This window comes from Squalius cephalus (genome assembly GCF_949319135.1).
Source record: "Squalius cephalus genome assembly, chromosome: 10".
Lineage (NCBI taxonomy): Eukaryota > Metazoa > Chordata > Actinopteri > Cypriniformes > Leuciscidae > Squalius > Squalius cephalus.
Genome location: NC_137131.1, coordinates 4,294,081 through 4,313,499, shown reverse-complemented (window position 1 = coordinate 4,313,499; position 19,419 = coordinate 4,294,081). Strand labels below are relative to the sequence as shown.

Below are 19,419 nucleotides of genomic sequence, written 5' to 3'. Positions count from 1 at the left end.
AGGAATACGTCGAGGATCTCCTCAATCCCGCCATCACGTCTTCCATTGAGGAAGCAGAGGCTGAGGGCTCAGAGGTGGACTCGTCCATCACCCAAGCTGAAGTCACCGAGGTAGTCAAGAAACTCCTCAGTGGCAAGGCACCGGGGGTGGATGAGATCCGCCCTGAGTACCTCAAGTCTCTGGATGTTATGGGGCTGTCTTGGCTGACACGCCTCTGCAGCATCGCGTGGCGGTTGGGAACAGTGCCTCTGGGATGGCAGACCGGGGTGGTGGTCCCTCTTTTTAAGAAGGGGGACCGGAGGGTGTGTTCCAACTACAGGGGGATCACACTTCTCAGCCTCCCTGGGAAAGTCTATGCCAGGGTACTGGAGAGGAGAATACGGCCGATAGTAGAACCTCGGATTCAGGAGGAACAGTGTGGTTTTCGTCCAGGCCGTGGAACACTGGACCAGCTCTATACCCTCTACAGAGGGTTCATGGGAGTTTGCCCAACCAGTCCACATGTGCTTTGTGGATTTGGAGAAGGCATTCGACTGTGTCCCTTGCGGCGGCCTGTGGAGGGTGCTCCGGGAGTATGGGGTCCGGGGTCCTTTACTAAGGGCACTGGGACGGTTTGCACTGGGACGGTTTGCAGCCGAGTGTGAAGCGGCTGGGATGAGAATCAGCACCTCCAAATCCGAGGCCATGGTCCTCAGTCGGAAAAGGGTGGCTTGCCCACTTCAGGTTGGTGGAGAGTTCCTGCCTCAAGTGGAGGAGTTTAAGTATCTTGGGGTTTTGTTCACGAGTGAGGGAAGGATGGAACGGGAGATTGACAGACGGATCGGTGCAGCTTCTGCAGTAATGCGGTCGATGTACCGGTCTGTTGTGGTGAAGAAAGAGCTGAGCCGCAAGGCGAAGCTCTCGATTTACCGGTCAATCTACGTTCCTACTCTCACCTATGGTCATGAGCTGTGGGTCATGACCGAAAGGACAAGATCCTGGATACAGGCGGCCGAAATGAGCTTTCTCCGCAGGGTGGCTGGGCGATCCCTTAGAGATAGGGTGAGAAGCTCGGTCACTCGGGAGGAGCTCAGAGTAGAGCCGCTGCTCCTTCACATCGAGAGGGGTCAGCTGAGGTGGCTCGGGCATCTGTTTCGGATGCCTCCTGGACGCCTTCCCGGGAAGGTGTTCTGGGCGCGTCCCACTGGGAGGAGACCCCGGGGAAGACCTAGGACACGCTGGAGAGACTATGTCTCCCGGCTGGCCTGGGAACGCCTCGGTGTCCCCCCGGAAGAGCTGGAGGAAGTGTCTAGGGAGAGGGAAGTCTGGGCATCTCTGCTTAGACTGCTGCCCCCGCGACCCGGCCCCGGATAAGCAGAAGAAGATGGTATGGTATGGTATGGTATTATTAAAGAGGTGGTATAATGCCCTTTTCACAAGATGTAAAATAAATCTCTCCCAATTTTTTGGAGGAGGCACTGCCTCCCTTTCCACCTCGGAGGAAACGCCCCTGCCTCAAACTGAACGGACAACCATAGTTCAGAATATATAAAGGTGTTGCATTTAAAGAAAGTGCATAGACATCTGCTTGTCTTTGAGTCAGTGCTGTAGCTTCCATGCTGTACACTATTGTTGGCTTGCCAACATGTGAACTTATTTTAAAAGGTCCTTTGGATCACAGGAAGATTTCCAGGTGTTCAAGCGTGTAACGCGGAAACCCTATTGTATTTGATAGGATTTTCAAAGATCAGCATTCTGCCCTAAAAGTGATTGGGTAGACCAAATAGTAAATCGTAGAGACTTTAAACTTTGAGGGATGGAAGTTCAAAGTCCAGTTCCAGTTCCAGTTCCAGAAAACAATTCCGCCACAGACCAGAAAAAACCTTGTCTAAAGTCAGTGGCGCGTTTTCATTGGTGCGTTCAGATGCTATTTTAAGGGCGCATGCTTGGCCATAATGTAGTGTGTGCTCAACACGGTCTCCTCGGCTGTGAACCGCTCCTAGCGTGCGTCTGGCAAATTCGCCGTTATAATAGCAATCCGCCATTGGAACAAGCGCGCCTGCTCTTAAAGGGAATGTGAGATGATGTTCTGATTGGTTTATTTCACATTACGCCCGTTTGTGTCGGGCGCAAGAGTAATTTATCCCGCCGGTATAATAGCAACAGCGCCCACAAAGTTACTTGCGTTTCACGTTTGATACTTGCGTTTCAGATCGTTAAAATAGGGCCATAAATTGCTCTGCTAAGAAAGAGATGTTGAAGCTCCGCCCTCTGTGCCGGGAGCAGCTGCTTATTTGCATTTATAGAGCCCACACAAAAAACAACGCATTTTTGTTCACCCTCAAAAAAGGACAATTTTAACACGCTATCAAAAATTATCTGTGAGGTATTTTTAGCTAAACTTGCACATACACACCCTGGGGACATCAGAGACTTATTTTACATCCTGTAAAAAGCGGCATTATACCACCCCTTTAAAATAGAGGAGGCACACACAAATTTAGCTGTTGGGGTTTTTTTTATTGCTTTTTTGGTCACTTATAGGCAGAATATTCATAGAAAATGACACATACATCAAGACAATATAAATATAAGTTCACTCACCTAGTTCTAGCCGATCACTTGAAGCAAAATCCAAAATCCATTCTTCTATCCTTTTAAATGTCCGGCCGTGAAGCTGATTGCTGTATAGCCTATATCCAACTTAGGCATGGGGTCTTCCTTCATTTTTAATTTGTAGCTGTTGTTTGAATGGTAGTTTAGTAAATTAGTTTGCAATCAAATATTTAATATCTCCACTCTCCATAGTTACATCAGCGGTAGCAGTTCAAACTAATATCATGTAATTTACGTCTCGTCGATGATTGGTTGATATACCAAGGGAAGATAGCCTCCTCTGCCATGTTACTTTTCTCAACACTCCTAATTGCTGAAATGAAATACTCGATGGTGATTGGCAAAAAAATGTTTACCAACGGAAGCACAGACTCGCGTTTCGCAGATTTGGCACATTCGAGGAAGAGCACGGTGGTTACACTTACAGAGGTGAATGTACTAACAATAAATATACATTCTGAGACATGAAATGAATAACTGGGAATTTTATTAACATTAGATTGTCCTTCAAAATGTTGGGTATACAGGCTGGGCCTCCCTTGCCTCCCCTGATGAGCTGCCACTGCCATCTATAACGTCACCGAGGTCGCCCCAGCGATCAACAGTATGAAATCGCTAACAGCTAAACTGTTAGTCACAGACTCAAGTGTCTTATATCGTCCTTGGTTCAAGATGAACAAAACGCACGTTGGTGGAATTTTGGGGTATTTTGGACTTTTTGAAAAACCTACTTTTGTGAACTAGTCCTAGGGTTTTCACCCGACCGGAACCAAACCAGCGCATAAAGATTCTCTTGAGTCTGATTGTTAATAATTATCAAAAAAAGAAAAAAGAGAAACTGATTCACATCCACGATTGGATCCAGAAGTGGTCGAGGCTACTTTTATTAAAATGGCTATCACGCTTGAACAGAATGAGCTAATTTCACAAAACTCAATACACCTATGTACAGGCTCAGTCTGTGGTCGCAAGGAAAAGGAGGAAAAGTGGCGACTGGCCAGTTGGTGGCACAATAAAATGAACAAACAAACACGAAAACGGTTATAGCTAAACAACATTCAGGTGAAAGGTGTAATTTCTGTCCAAGGTGCCGTGACTGTCTATGAGGACATTCGTGGATCTCGAAAAACACTGCCGCCGTCAGCCAATGAAGTTTGTGCACATATCGGACAAGGTCAAAGGAGACCAATCGGAACAAAACTCAGTGGGCCTGTTTGACTCATGGACATAGAGGTCTGTGCAAAATTTGAAAGAAATCAGCCAACAGGTGGCGCTATAGGGTTTTAAGCCTCATATATCATACTGTGTTTCACACATACACACAATATTCATATCATATGTTAGAGCTCCTCGTTCTGAACAACTTTGACTCAAAAGCTACTACTCTCAATCAAATCGTTTGTTAAATATTTGAGATTATTTAAAAAAACTACTTTTCACCATAATTTCACTGTATTCCTGTTTTATGCCTCTCTCAATATTACCAGCTGCTCGCTCTTTCTCCCTCTCCCTCCCCACTCCATTTCTTTCTCCCTCCCACTCCCCACTCCCTTTCTTACTCCCTGACTGTCTCCTCTTCCACATCTAAAGTATTTAAACTTGTCAGTTTTTACATCTTGAGGCAAATCAGTCGATCATACAAGGTGGACAGGTAAGCACTCTTTGTTTAACACATGTTTTAATATACATAATATGTTGTGTTCATGTGTTGCTAATAGCTTCTCACTCTTAAATATTCTGTTAAAAGTGTATCTATTTTATTTTCAGATTAGATGACACAGATGGAAAATATTCATCTCACTCCTTGATGGACAGAAAGTTGTGGACATCATTTGGAGGAAAAACAAAAACAACCAAAAAGCCAAGAAAAAATATTTTCACACACAAGAGTCACAGACCTTTATGCCAGTACAAAAGAATAATGAATTCTACAATGGTTCAGTACACCAAAGACAGATATGAAGAAGCTTTTGCAAAAACTTTCACCACTGTTCTTGTTGGGCTCATAGTTAACTGCGTCAATGGAATATTTGTTTTCACGTTCTTCAAGAGTTCAGTTTTCTACAATGATCCGAGATATATATTATATATTCACATGGTTATCAATGATATGCTCATGGTTTTTTTCAGTGTAAGTCTTTCTGTGATGGCTTATGCATGGCCAAAGGTTCCTTTCCCATTCTGTGTTACACTGCTAATAATAGTCTCAACAACTCATATGAACACTCCTCTGACTTTGGCTGGTATGGCCGTTGAGCGTTACGTTGCCATCTGCAAACCACTGCATCATCATCAGATTTGCACAGTGCGCAGGACGTACATCCTTATCTCTCTGATTTGGGGTGTAGGAGTTTTACCTGGATTGGCTGAATTGATTCTCCTTTCAATTGTTCGTCCTTTATTTATCTTTACAACAGGTTCTGTCTGTAGCTCAACAAATGTTTATAGCACACCATACCATGAAGAACTGAGCAAAGTTATGTATGGGCTTTATTCATCTGTTGTGTGGGTAATTCTTATATTCACATATTGTCGAGTGCTGATTGCGGCCAGAAGAGCCTCCACTGATAAATCCTCAGCAAAAAAGGCCCAAAGCACCATCTTGTTACATGGAGCACAGCTTCTGATCTGTATGTTGTCCATCATTACTCCTATCATAGACAAGATTTATAGCCAACTTGTACCTACTCTACGGTCAAAAATCACCTTTTTCAATTATCTTCTTACAAACTTATTACCAAGACTACTTAGCCCCCTTATTTATGGTGTTCGAGATAAACAATTTTTTAAATACATGAAAGGACTTTTTTCATGTAGGTTACTTAATGTAAAAGTTGAAACAACTAAGCAGTGAGCTAAAAAGGTATCATCATATAAGCATCATTAGTAATTATTTTATTATTCTCACTATGCAAAATATATTTTTAATAAGTGCTTTTCTCTTAGTTATTTTCTTATTCTGATTTTGTAATTATAACTTCTTGGCAAAGTGGAATTTAGAGGAAAAAAATCATGTTTGTAGCATTTAAAAAACTGTTGTACATTTTACAAATAAACACATGCATAGTCGCTCAAATACAGACTTATGTTTTATGGAATATATTACAATTGTGAAATTACATCTGAGTGCTTTATTTGTTATTTTACTGTATATCACTTTTTTTGATACATAAAAAATAGTTTATCCATAATTTATTGTATGGTCTCAGTAGGAATTATATTTTCATTTGCAAATCAATTCAGGCTAATTTTCTTCTCTGTAACTCTTACAACATAAATAAAAATGCCGAAAAACATTTTTTTTATTAATTTTATTAATTTTGTTTTTGTAAGACAGATATATGGACGCTTTGGTTAGAAATTTCATCCTTGTTCTTTTTGGGATCACATTTAACTCAATCAGTGGAGTATTTGTGTTTACATTTTTTAGGAGTTTTTACAATGATCCGAGATATATATTATATTCACTTGGTTATCAATTATATAAGCACCATCCTGTTACATGGAGCACAGCTTCTGTTCTGTATGTTGTCCTACATTACTGGTGTCACTGACAGGATCTTTGCTAAATTTTTCCTAGCTGATCAGACAAAAGTTACCTTTAATAATTATCTTCTAACAAACTTATAACCACGACTGCTTACCCCACTGATTTATGGTGTTCGAGATAAACTTTTTTACAATCACATGAAGGGGCTTTTTGCATGAAAATGACTAATTGTAAGGGTTGAATCAACCAAACAATGAGCAAAAAAAAAAAAAAAACCTCAATCTTGCTGTTTGTTTTCTTCATTTACTCTGCTGAAAAACAATGCTATTTTAATTTCTTGAATATTAAACATCTTTGGAAACATATTTTTACTGCAATCATAAATTATGAAGTTTCTAAAAAAAAAAAAAAACGTCTCGGGTTATTCGGGTATATATACGTCATATAGTGACAGATTAATTCAATAATGTTGCAAAGATATTGCATCAATCCATATGTTTCATTAGGCTACTAGGCTATTTGTTTTGCCTTACTCTTTATTCATTTAGGCTATTTATTCAGTTATTCATCATCTTCCATCCTTCGCACTACTTGTGTAGCGCACGCATTCTCAGACCTGTCACCTGTCACTCATCATCGTAGGGGAGGTGTTTGGAATCATTCCCGCGTTACAATCATCAGCCAATCAAGGTGGTCACTTCATTCAAGCTCGTGCATGAGTAATGACGTCATCCATAGCAATGAAGACTCACTCTTAGTTTAGGAGTTGTCATTTTTCTTTACTAAGAGTAGGTCTGAAAGGCGTTGTGAATAACTTTTAAGAGAAAACTCCTAGCTAAAATCTTTTAGTGCGATTTAGGAGTACTCCTAGTGGTAAGATAAAATGCTTTGTGAATACGGCCCCAGATAGATAATATTCTCTCCTGGGACCATAGAATAGTCTGATGCGCCAGTCTGGATAGAGGGCGCGATCTGAGTCCCCCTTGTCAGTTCAGATAAGCTACCACTGATGTATTGTCCAAACGTATCAGGACGTTGTAACCCTTGATGTCTGGGAGGAAGCTCCTCAGAGCCCTGAACACAGCCAACATATCTAGGCAATTTATATGCCAAGAATGATGATGGTCCTGCCACAGACCCCTGGCAAAGCGGCCGTCCATGACCGCGCCCCAGCCAGTGAGGGAGGCGTCTGTCGAAACGGTTTTCCGGCGACATGACGCTCCTAACACTGGCCCTTTGGGACAGGAACCAAGGTCTCTTCCATATTAATAGGAAACGAAGGTATCTGCGCGTGACCCTGATTGTACAGAACGGATTTCCCCTCGGGGAAAACCCCTTGGCTTTCAGCCACCACTGAAGGGGCCTCATGTGTAGAAGGCCCAAAGATATTATGTTGGATGCCGCTGCCATGAGGCCCAGCAGTCTTTGAAATTGCTTTACAGTGATGGCCTGGCCTAGCTTTATCCCGGACACCATGGCCAGGATTGATTCGACACGTGCTGGAGACATTTGTGCCCGCATCGTAACCGAATTCCATACCAAGCCCAGAAACGTAGTTCTCTTACGAGAGGTTCTCTCGTATTGCGTAAGTTGCTTACGCTACGGGTAAAGTTGTCTTTTCTCGAGATCTGAAGCCAAAAATTCTCCTTAATTTTGTATTTATTGTCAACGCAGTGCGGCAGCCAGCAGACTATAGCAGGCTGTATAAGCGTGCTCATTGGCAGTCCTGCGGCAACTGCAGCAGCCTACCGGTGAGCCCTGTGTGACGTCGCGCCCTCCACGCGTCACAGCCCGCCAGAATGGGTGTGGCTAGCGTGTATAAATGAAGGACTCACAGGCTGAAACTCTGATTTTCATGTCTTCAGCGAAGCTCTTCGCATCGCTGGATCTTGAGAGCCGCCGCCGTTGAATCTAGCGACCAGCAAGCCTAGGAAGTGTCTGAGGAAGCCGGCCGCCTTCGCCGCCTTCAGCCATCCGTGCCTGCTACGCCATCCGGCGACATATCCTTTTCTGCCGTGTGTGTTCGCCGTCGCGACACACACTTCTCTCTGTCTAAAAGAGCGCGAGGCGTTTTCAGCAACAGAGTACAGCGTTTCCCGCTCAGCAACAGAGACCGCCACCTGATCTGCGCTTTCTGTGCCGTCCCCCGCGCTTTCAAGCGCGAACCGAGACGAGAGTGAATGGGGAAGTAGCACACCTACTTCGTGCAGAAATAGTGAAACTTCTGTGCAAAGGGGCCATAGAACCGGTACCTCCTTCTCTGAGCGAGTCAGGCTTTTACAGCCGTTACTTCCTCGTGCCCAAGAAGGACGGAGCTGAAAAGACCATTCAAAATGCTCACAACCAGGCAGATCCTCGCGCAGATTCGCCCGAGAGACTGGTTTATTTCCCTCGATCTGAAAGACGCTTACTTTCAGATTCAGATAGTACCCCGTCACAGGCCATTCTTGAGATTCACCTTCGATGGTCAGGTATATCAGTACACCGTCCTGCCGTTCGGCCTGTCTTTGGCACCCCGTACATTCACGAAGTGCATGGACACGGCTCTCGCTCCCCTGAGAAGTCAGGGCATGCAGATTTTGAACTATTTGGACGATTGGCTGATTCTAGCACAGTCAGAGGAAGAACTTATCTCTCACAGAGCAGTGCTTCTCAGCCACCTGGAAAGCCTGGGTCTCACGGTCAACTGGACCAAGAGCTCATTACTGCCCAGTCAGTCAGCCTCTTTTCTGGGTTTAGAATTGGACTCTGTGGCAATGACGGCCCAGCTGTCGACACAGCGCGCGCGCCGTGTTCAACGCCTGGCCGCGTCTTTCCAGATGGGCAGCGCCTTACCTCTAAAAACATTTCAGAGGATGCTGGGTTGTATGGCATCAGCTGCAGCAGTGCTTCAGCTGGGTCTACTCCGTATGCGCCCGCTACAACGCTGGTTAAACGCTCGAGTGCCTCACCGAGCCTGGGCGTCCGGCGGCATACGAATCAGAGTGACTCAGAGCTGCGTTTCAGCACTGAAGCCCTGGTTAGCGGCCGACTGGTACCAGCGGGGAGTGACAATGGGAGCTGTCTCGCACCGAAAAGTTATCTCGACGGACGCCTCCAACTTAGGTTGGGGCGCTCTTTTCGAGGGCAAACCGGTCTTTGGCCTGTGGTCAGACCGGGATGAAATGCCTCCATATAAACTGTTTGGAGATGATAGCGGTCGAGAATGCGCTATGCTTTCCCGCTGCCCACTGTATGCTTTCCCTCCAATCTTGCTGTTATCACAGGTAATCAAGAGGATCAGGGAAACGCGCCACTCAGTGCTCCTCATAGCCCCGCGATGGGAGAACCAAATCTGGTACCCAGAGCTAGTGAGGCTGTCGCACTCAGCCCCATGGCCGATCCCGGTGAGGAAAGATCTTCTCTCTCAAGCCGGTGGATCAATTTGGCATCCCCATTCAGAGCGCTGGTCTCTGCATGCGTGGATAATCAACGGTTACCTGTTGATTTGCCAGAAGGGGTCGTGAACACGATCACGCAGTCTAGAGCTCCTTCTACGAGAAGACTCTACGCGTCTAAATGGTCACTGTTCTCCAAATGGTGCGCTAATAAGAGCCTGGATCCACGCACGTGTGGGGTTTCCCTTTGAACCGTTAGAATCTGTGGATCTGAAATACCTTTCGCTCAAAACCGTTTTTCTGATAGCTCTGTCTTCAGTAAAACGCGTGGGGGATCTACACGCGCTATCTGTTAGCCCCGCATGTCTCGAGTTCGGACCAAATGACTCCAAAGTCATCCTCAAACCGAGACACGGTTACATCCCCAAGGCGATTGGCACTCCCTTTAGGGCGCAGATCATCTCCCTATCGGCTCTGCCAGCATCCGATAGCGAGGACAGTGATAACCTCCTATGCCCCGTCAGGGCGCTGAGAGTTTACATCACACGCTCCACCGCCTTCAGGCGTTCTGAGCAGCTCTTTGTTTCGTTTGGTGGGCGCACCAAGGGTCTCGCCACCTCGAAACATAGCCTGTCCAGATGGATAGTGGATGCTATCGCAGCAGCTTATGCGTCCAAACACCTGCAGTGCCCTATGGGCATCAGAGCCCATTCCACGAGAGGCATGGCTTCATCGTGGGCTTGGTCCAGCGGGATTTCTATCCACAACATTTGTATGGCGGCAGGCTGGGCCTCCCCCTCTACATTCGTGAGATTTTATAACCTGGAAGTTCCCATCTTGCAGGCTAAACTGTTATCAGTCTAAGTGATATGTATGTTCTGCCCAGTTGTTCATGTGCAGACTACTCTCATGTACTGCTAGCTCTTCTGGTGAGCTGCACCAAGGGGTGAGATTCTCTATATACAGACCAGCGGAGCCGCTCTGTATTTTCCCCGTCATGCGCTTGTGCACTTGTGCTGGCCCGTGTTGCTGGCCGCCTATTCTCCACACAGCTGCGCAAGGGGTTGATACTCTCTATACATAGACCAGCGGAGCCGCTCTGTATTCTCCCTATGATGTGCTTATGTACTGTGCTGGCCCTCGCTGCTGGCCGCCTTCTCCACATGTTTATACATAGACCGGCAGAGCCGCTCTGTATTCCTATGAAGTGCTTATTACATGTGCTGGCCCGCGTTGCTGGCCGCCTGTTCCCGCATGTTTGTGTTCCCCGGGCTTCCCCTGGGACTCATGAGGTGGATGCTCGGCGTGCACAGCGTTGACAAGGGGTTCCCGTAGCGTAAGCAACTTACGTAATAAGAGAACGTACTCGGTTACCTAACGTAACCTCGGTTCTCTCTAGAAGAGGGAACGAGTATTGCATAACCTGCCGTGCCGCGCCACGAGCTTATTCGCTTCAGTCTATGAAAACCAGAGTTTCAGCCTGTGAGCGCTTCATTTATACACGCTAGCCACACCCATTCAGGTGGGCTGTGACACGTGGAGGGCGCGAAGCGCCCTCATTGGGCGTGACGTCACACAGGGCTCACGGGTAGGCTGCTGCAGTTGCCGCAGGACAGCCAATGAGCACGCTTATACAGCCTGCTATAGTCTGCTGGCTGCCGCACTGCGCTGACAATAAATACAAAATTAAGGATCATTTTTGGCTTCAGATCTCGAGAAAAGACAACTTTACCCGTAGCGTAAGCAACTTGCGCAATACTTGTTCCCTCTTCTAGAGAGAACCGAGGTTACGTTAGGTAACCAAGTAAGTTTTCTGAGCTGGTTCCAACACGCTTTTCTTCGTGTTGAGTCTCAACCCCAGGTTCTGAATGTGGCCAAGGACGACATCTCGATTCACCCCCGAAAGCGAACCTCAAGAACTTCCTGTGACATGGAAGGATGGAGACATGAAAATAGGCGTCTTTTAGATCTATCGTGACAAACCAATCCTCGGATCTGATTTGATTCACGATGATGGGAATAGTGAGCATCTTGAACCTGAATCTCCTCAGAGAACGATTCAACTGCCTCAGATCTAAAATCGGCCTCAGCCTGCCATCCTTCTTTGGAACTATAAAGTACCGGCTGTAAAACCCGGACTCCCTGTCTGGTAGGGGAACACTTTCTATGGCCCTTTTGACCAGTAGAGTCTGTACCTCTTGTTCCATAACCCGAGCCTGTTCTGGAACCACTGCAGTCGGTACCACCCCAGCGAACTTGGGGGGGTCGGTGACCGAACTGCAGTCTGTACCCATTTTTTATTATATTCAGGACCCACAAAGATATATTCGGAAGGCGCTGCCATTATTTCACAAAATCTACTAAGGGAACCAGCCTCTCGAGACTGGCCTCGGGTGTTTTTCGAGCACTGTTCTCGACCTCCTGAAACGGAGGACCGGCAGGAAAAAGTCGAGAAGGATTTTGTGACCATAGTCGGTGCTCTTTTGCAAGCTTTTGGGGCGAAATCGATGCAGCCCGAAGCGTCCAGGACGGCGGGAGAACATCTTTTTCCAGAGGGTTCCGTTGTGAGAACAACCTTGATTGCTCCACAACAGGGGGGGGGGGGCAGGGGCAGCCCTCAGAGGTCCTACCACTTCGGTTAGGACCTCTTTCCCGAAGCCCTCTTCACCTGAAGGACGGGCCTCAGGTCGCCCTTCTGGTTAGAGGACTTCGATTGAGAGCGTTTCCTCTGTTGCCAAACTCCCGCAGGAGGGGCTCTAGAGGCATCGCTCTCTCTCTGTTCCTGGCAGTGGGAGGAGCTATTTGACGGCTGGGGCTGGCCGCTTGGACCAGCCCTCCTAGACCCAGATTTTGAGCGGCAAGGGAGATACTGCTGGAACGCCGCTGATTGCTTTTTTGCCTCCTGAAACCTGTCGACGACAGTGGTGACTGCGTCGCCGAACAGGCCAGAAGGCAATAGAGGTGCGTCCAGCAGAAAAGATTTATCTTTTTCTTTTATACCCGCACTTATACAGATTCAGCCACAGATGTCTCTCCGTGGCCACCATAGCTGCCATAGAGCGGCCGATAACGCGTGCAGTCTCTTTAGTGGCCCGGAGAGATAAATCTGTGGCTCTTCTTAATTCTGCAATATCTGCAGGAGTCGGTCCCTCACCCTTATCCAGGTCTATAAGGAGGTCAGCCTGGTATGCCTGCAAAATCGCCATTGAGTGCAGACACGTACCAGCCTGACCAGCCACCATATAAGCCCGGCCAACCAGTGCAGAAGTGTCCCTGCACGGTTTGCTGGGCAGCATCGGGGCTATAAGCGAAGATGCCGCTTCAGGAGAAAGACAGCTCGCTAAAGCTTCCTCCATCGGCGGCATCTTGCCATATCCATCTCTCTCGCACCCACCACATTATTGTAATTATATAAAGTAGGTGATGAGATGCGAAAAGAGGGTTTTTCCCAGGATTTGGAGATCTCTTTATGAAGATCTGGGAAAAACGGCAAACCCCGGCGCTGAGGTTGTGAACGGTGCTGCAGGAATCTCTCGTCTAGCTTGCTTTGACAAGGATCATCCTGCTTATTTTGTGGCCAGCTGATGTTGAGTCTGGCCACAGCACGTGTCACAACCTCCACTAGCTCCTCATAAGCGGGAACATGAGCCGGCAAGTATGACTCATGTTCCTCGCTTCCGATGCTGAGCACATGCACTTCCTCAGAAGCAGACAGCTCGAGCATCGGGCACTCGTCGCAGGCAGAAGAAGCCGCAACACGGGCTATCGAGCCCCCTCGAGAGCTGCCTGTGCGTGCTGCGCCCCTAAACAATACACACACAACTGATGCATGTCCCCACCCATGATATTTCTAGGGCAAGGGTGCACACACTTCGTGTATTGTTCACTCGCCATACTGATTTTTTTTGCAACAGACAAACAACACCAAATAAGACAGACAGTTTCACAGAGAACGCTTGCTGAAGAGCGAAAGCTAATGTGTGTGTGTACCGGCGTCACTTTTATGCATCCAGTTATGGCGTCACATGTTACGTCATGACGCAACACCAATCAGGATTGGATTAGTTTCATTCATACTTCAGAGGCGCACGCTAAGGGAGCTGAGTTCCCTCGATAGGGAACTGATTATATACTATAATACATAATAGAAACTTTGTAAATTGTTAATGTAAGTGTATTGCACTTAGATGAATGATTTGCAACACTTGATGCAAAGTTTAGACTTGATGATATGGCATAATTACTGTACCTCAAGTGTAGCGCAAACAATAATAAATGTAATAAAATATTAAATAAATGTAAATCTTGAATACACTGGAATTTACTTTAAATGAAAGTGTATGTCAAGTGAATGAATGTTAATTAAAAAAATACTGTCATGCTTTTCTGTCACGAATTGACAAAATTAAAGTGTGCCAGTGACCAATGTACTCAACCCACTTGCAACCTTCCAACGACCAGGGGGCGTGGCCTCCAGTCTTCCTTCAAGACAGACTTACCATACAATGAAGGTCACTTCAGCTGCCTTTTCTGCTGAATATTTATGTACAGCTGAGGACACCTGTAATTTGCTCTGGCCCCCTTCCTGTTCGCAGGAGTGATGAGATAGTAGATTGTCCTCACTCAATGGCTGGTTGTCTAAGTGGTGTCCGCAAAATAATATAGAATTCATAGACAATTGGAAAAGTTTTTGGGGCAGACCTGATCTTTTGAAAAGAGATGGTATTCATCCCTCCTGGGATGGTGATGCTCTTCTCTCTAGTAATATGGCACATAGTCTTAGAGCTCAAACATGACAATCTGGGGCTCAGGTCAGGAAGCAGACAGACTGGCTAAACCGACCGTCTGCTAGCTGTCTCACGTCACCAAGGTCTGATAAATCCCATCACATAGAGCCTCTTTCACCTAGATATCATCATATAGAGACTGTGTCTGTTCCCTGAATTAGGACATACAAAAAATTCCAAACCTAAGGGTAAAAATGTAATTGATGTTCAACAAATAAAAAACATGATATAATACAAATGAGCAAATGATAAAGCTTGGGTTGCTGAATATTAGATCCCTTACTTAAAATGCTCTTATTGTTAATGATATGATTACAGACTATAATCTAGATGTGCTGTGTTTGACAGAAACCTGGCTAAAACCAAACGATTACATTACTTTAAATGAGACCACCCCGCAAGATTACCGTTATAAACATGAACCTCGTCTGAAAGGCAAAGGGGGAGGTGTAGCTGTAATTTATAGTAATATTTTTAGAATTACTAAGAAGTCTAGTTTCAACTATAATTCTTTTGAAGTGTTGGTGCTTAATATAGCAATATATAGTGTAAATGATAAATCACATTTGAGATTTGTGCTGGCTACTGTATACAGACCACCGGGGCACCGTATACAGACTTTATGAAAGATTTTGCTGACTTTCTATCAGAGTTAGTGCTGGTTGCAGATAAAGTCATAATTGTTGGTGATTTTAATATACATGTAGATAACGAAAAAGATGCATTGGGACTGGCATTTAAAGACATTCTTAACTCTTTTGGAGTTAGACAACATGTGTCAGGACCTACTCATTGTCGTAATCATATCTCATATTATTATCCGGAATCAATGTTGATGCCGTTGAAATTCTGCAGCAGAGCGATGACATCTCAGATCATTATCTAGTCTTGTGTAAACTTCAGCTAGCCAAGGCTGCAAAGCCGACTCCGTGTTACAAATATGTTAGACCTATCACTTCTGCCACTAAAGATTGCTTTATTAATAATCTTCCTGATCAGTTTCATCATCTCAGCATCCCAGATAGCTTAGAAGAACTCGATATTGCGACAGAAACTTTTAACTCTCTCTTTTCCAGCACTTTAGACACAGTTGTTCCGCTGCGCTTAAAGAAGATTAAAGAAAATAGTCCAATGCCGTGGTACAACAAGCACACTCGAGCCTTTAAGAGAGCAGCCAGAAAAATGGAGCACAACTGGAAGAAAACAAAACTAGAGGTATTTTTCATTTCATGGAAGGAGAGCTCGATTGCATAAAGAGAGGCCTTAAAAGCTGCTAGATCTGCTTATTTTTCAACCCTATTAGAAGAAAATAAACAAAACCCTAGGTATTTATTTGAAACAGTGGCTAAACTAACGAAAAATAAAGCTTCAAGCCCAGAAGTTTCCAAGCAGCACAGCAGTAATGACTTTATGAACGTCTTCACTTATAAGATTGATAATATCAGGGAGAAAATTATAACTATGCAACCGTCTACTACAGTATCGCATCAGGCAGTGCGTTGTAGTGTCCCTAAGGAAAAATTTGATTCAATCATTGCTATAGAAGAGGAAGAATTCGTTAAACTCATTAAATCATCGTATGTTAGACCCTATACCGACTAAGCTACTGAAAGAGATGCTTCCAGAGGTCCAAAAACTTTTAAGCTGGCTATGATTAAACCGCTTGTTAAAAAAACGCAAATTGATCATACAGAATTAGTCAATTACAGGCCGATCTCGAATCTACCTTTTCTGTCAAAGATACTAGAAAAGGCGGTATTCCTCACAACTATGTTCCTTTTTAGAAAGAAATGATATCTGTGAGGATTTTCAGTCAGGATTTAGACCGTACCATAGCACTGAGACTCATTAGAGTCACAAATGATTTGCTCTTATCATCCGATCGTGGTTGTATCTTGCTATTAGTGTTACTTGATCTTAGTGCTGCATTTGATACTATTGACCACAACATTCTTTTAACCCTCTGGGCTTCTTCGCCCGAAAACGGGCGAAAACTTGAACGTTTCGAATTGTTTAATTTTTTTGCTTCATCGGATGGGGGTGAAACTTGGTGACTTTTGTTTTATTACCTATATGAACACACAAAAAAATCAAGGAGATGATTCTGATATGTTAAAGGGTCGTAAAAAAAAAAGTCACACTTAGCTTCCTCCCGCCCGAAAACGGGCGACATAGGAAATGAATGGGAAATACGAAAAAATAGGAAAACTCAGAGAAACTTTTGGTGGTACAAGCTCCAGATCAGCCACTGTGCTTAAAAAAAGTGTACAGCAATGAAGGGGTGACACTCTAGAACATCAAGAGTGCAAATAAGACACCCTCCCCCCCCCCCCCACACACACCTACACACACAAACACACACACACAGAGAGAGAAATGAACTGGTAAGACTGAAACAGCAAATTTTGCCCCAAACTATATAAAAATGATATAATCATAATAACTCCAAAACTATAGCAAGGAGAGTCAAAAGGTAGGTATCGTTTGAAAGAACTCTTTTTAAATTTTTTGAAAATATAAATTACATTACATTTGGACATTGTCCTGCCAAGAAACAGCGGATAAAAGACAATATATATATATATAATTTTTATTATGATTTTGCATATCTTTCTTATTTGTCATGGAATAACTCAGGAAGGAAATAAGGTAGGAGGAAAATTCTTTTTTAGTGAAGTCCCCCTACATGTTAGCTGCATCTGGATAAAAAAATAATAATTTTTGGACAAAAGAATCAAAAGTTACAGCATTTGGAAAAGAGATAGCCTTTTTGTACAGTCTTTGATACCCCCTCATGGGCAATTTTTTCTTCATGAAGAATATCTTGTCATAAAAGCAATAGATTATGTTAATTTTGGGCTCATTTTAATTGTAATAATATGCTGTAAAAAATGAAGTGCCATTTTCAATTATCTGAGAATGTTTCATGAGCTGTATGATGTTTTTGACACATTGCAGTACATTATTTTATAGATTATGAAAAAAAAAGAAATTCTATTTATCAGCAAATAACTCAGCAATACTTAAGAGTTTTTCAAAGTGGATACATTCACTGTAAAGTTCAGACTCTAAGCTTTCAAATGACATCAACTTTGTGTTAATCAAGGCAAGATTTTTAAAAAATATGGTAAAGAATATTTTCGCAGCTAGGTGGCGCCTGCTGGCGGTACACTCGGATTACTCAGCACTCGTTAGGAGTTAATAAATGTAATTAGATGCATTAAAAAGCTGAGATCCTAAGCTTTAAAATGATATATAATTTGTGTTGTTCCATTCAGTGGTTGCTTAGTAATATTTTTTTTCTTTCCGAATGGGAATAAATCAAATAAATAAATAAAAAAGCTATAGGCCGCCTATAGGCGGTTATAGGACATGACACAAATTAATACATTTTGAAGCCACTAGATGGCGCTCTTCTCAGTTGAAAAATTTTTTTTTTTAGGCCTGCACTCTATTTTGATGTGAAATGTTGCATTTATTGAAAAATAAAAAAAAATAAAAAAAATAAAAAATAATATATTAATTCTAATGGAAAAAATAGCTCATAAAAATTATATAATTAATGCAAAATATCATAAAAAATTCCAAAAATTCTAAATAATAATCAGAAAACATTATAGAACAAAAATATATTTGATTGGTTATCCTGGGACAAAGTAAAGTAAGATTTTAAGGCTTCGCCCGTTTTCGGGCGGGAGGAAGCTAAGTGTGACTATAATACGAAGAAGCCCAGATAGACTCGAAAATTATGTTGGCAATAGTTTAAATCATACTTATCTGACCGTTATCAGTTTGTAGCAGTAAATGAAGAGATGTCTCATCGATCACAAGTTAAAGCGTACTACAAGGCTCAGTACTAGGACCGTTGCTGTTCACTCTGTACATGCTACCCTTGGGAGATAACATTAGGAAGCATGGAATTAGTTTTCACTGTTATGCCGATGATACTCAGCTCTATATTTCTTCACGCCCTGACGAAACTTACCAGATCACAAAAATAACGGAATGTATAGGTGATATAAAAAATTAGATGACTAGTAATTTCCTACTACTTAATTCTGAAAAAACAGAGATTCTAATTATAGGACAAAAAACTTACTCACGTAATAATCTAGAATACTGTCTAACACTTGGCTGCTCTGTCAAGTCTTCGTCGTCGGTTAGGAACCTGGGTGTGCTCTTTGATACCAATCTTTCATTTGAAAGTCACGTGTCTAGTATCTGTAAAACCGCATTTTTCCATCTTAAAAATATATCTAAATGATGTCATATGCTCTCATTGACAAATGCGGAACAATTAGTCCATGCGTTCATGACATCAAGGCTAGATTATTGTAATGCTATTATGGGTGGTTGCCCTGCATGCTTAATAAACAAATTACAGCTGGTCCAAAACGCAGCAAGAACCAGGAAGTATGACCATATTAGCCCATTTCTGTCAACACTGCACTGGCTCCCTATTAAACATTGTATAAACTTTAAAATATTGCTGATTACTTACAAAGCACTAAATGGTTTAGCTCCACAGTACTTGAGCGAGCTCTTAACGCATTATAGTCCTTCACGTCTATTGCGATCTCAAAATTCTGGCCAGTTGATAATACCTAGAATATCAAAATCAACTACTGGCAGTAGATCCTTTTCCTATTTAGCACCAAAACTTTGGAACAGTCTTCCTAACATTGTCCGGGAAGCAGACACACTCTGTCAGTTCAAAGCTAGACTAAAAACACATCTCTTTGACCTAGCATACACATAACACATTATAGACTTTTATAATTCAATGTTTGGCTGCATAGATTAGGTCAGCCGGAACCGGGAACACTTCCCATAAATCCTGATGTACTCTTTACATCATAAGAAGAATGGCATCTACGCTAATATTAGTCTCTCTGTTTATTCCGAGGTTTACCACAGTCCGCCGGATCCAGGCTGTATCCAGATCTGATGAAGGACCTGCGCCTGGACGCGATGACAGTGCAGTGCTGAAATGTCAACTAGGCTCTTCCCTGTGAAGGCGTCCCTCCCCTCCCTTTACCTATCTATAGATAAAGTGTTGTCGGGATAATTCCGGTTCGCGTGGCTACGTGGAAGCGATAAAAATTCTGTATTACTTATTTTAAGGCCAGACATGTAGTATGTTGAGAGTTGATTTGTGGGGAGGGACTGC

The 19,419-nt window shown here is 43.7% G+C and overlaps 1 protein-coding gene across 1 annotated transcript; it reads left to right on the top strand.

The window, feature by feature from the left end:
• Positions 1–4,516: 4,516 nt before the first annotated feature.
• On the top strand, positions 4,517–5,449 carry LOC307165970 (odorant receptor 131-2-like; the record flags this gene model as incomplete). The annotated part of the gene is made up of 1 exon (XM_079884054.1): positions 4,517–5,449. One exon carries the CDS (start codon positions 4,517–4,519, stop codon positions 5,447–5,449), a length of 933 nt encoding a protein of 310 aa, XP_079740180.1.
• Between the last annotated feature and the right edge of the window lie 13,970 nt (positions 5,450–19,419).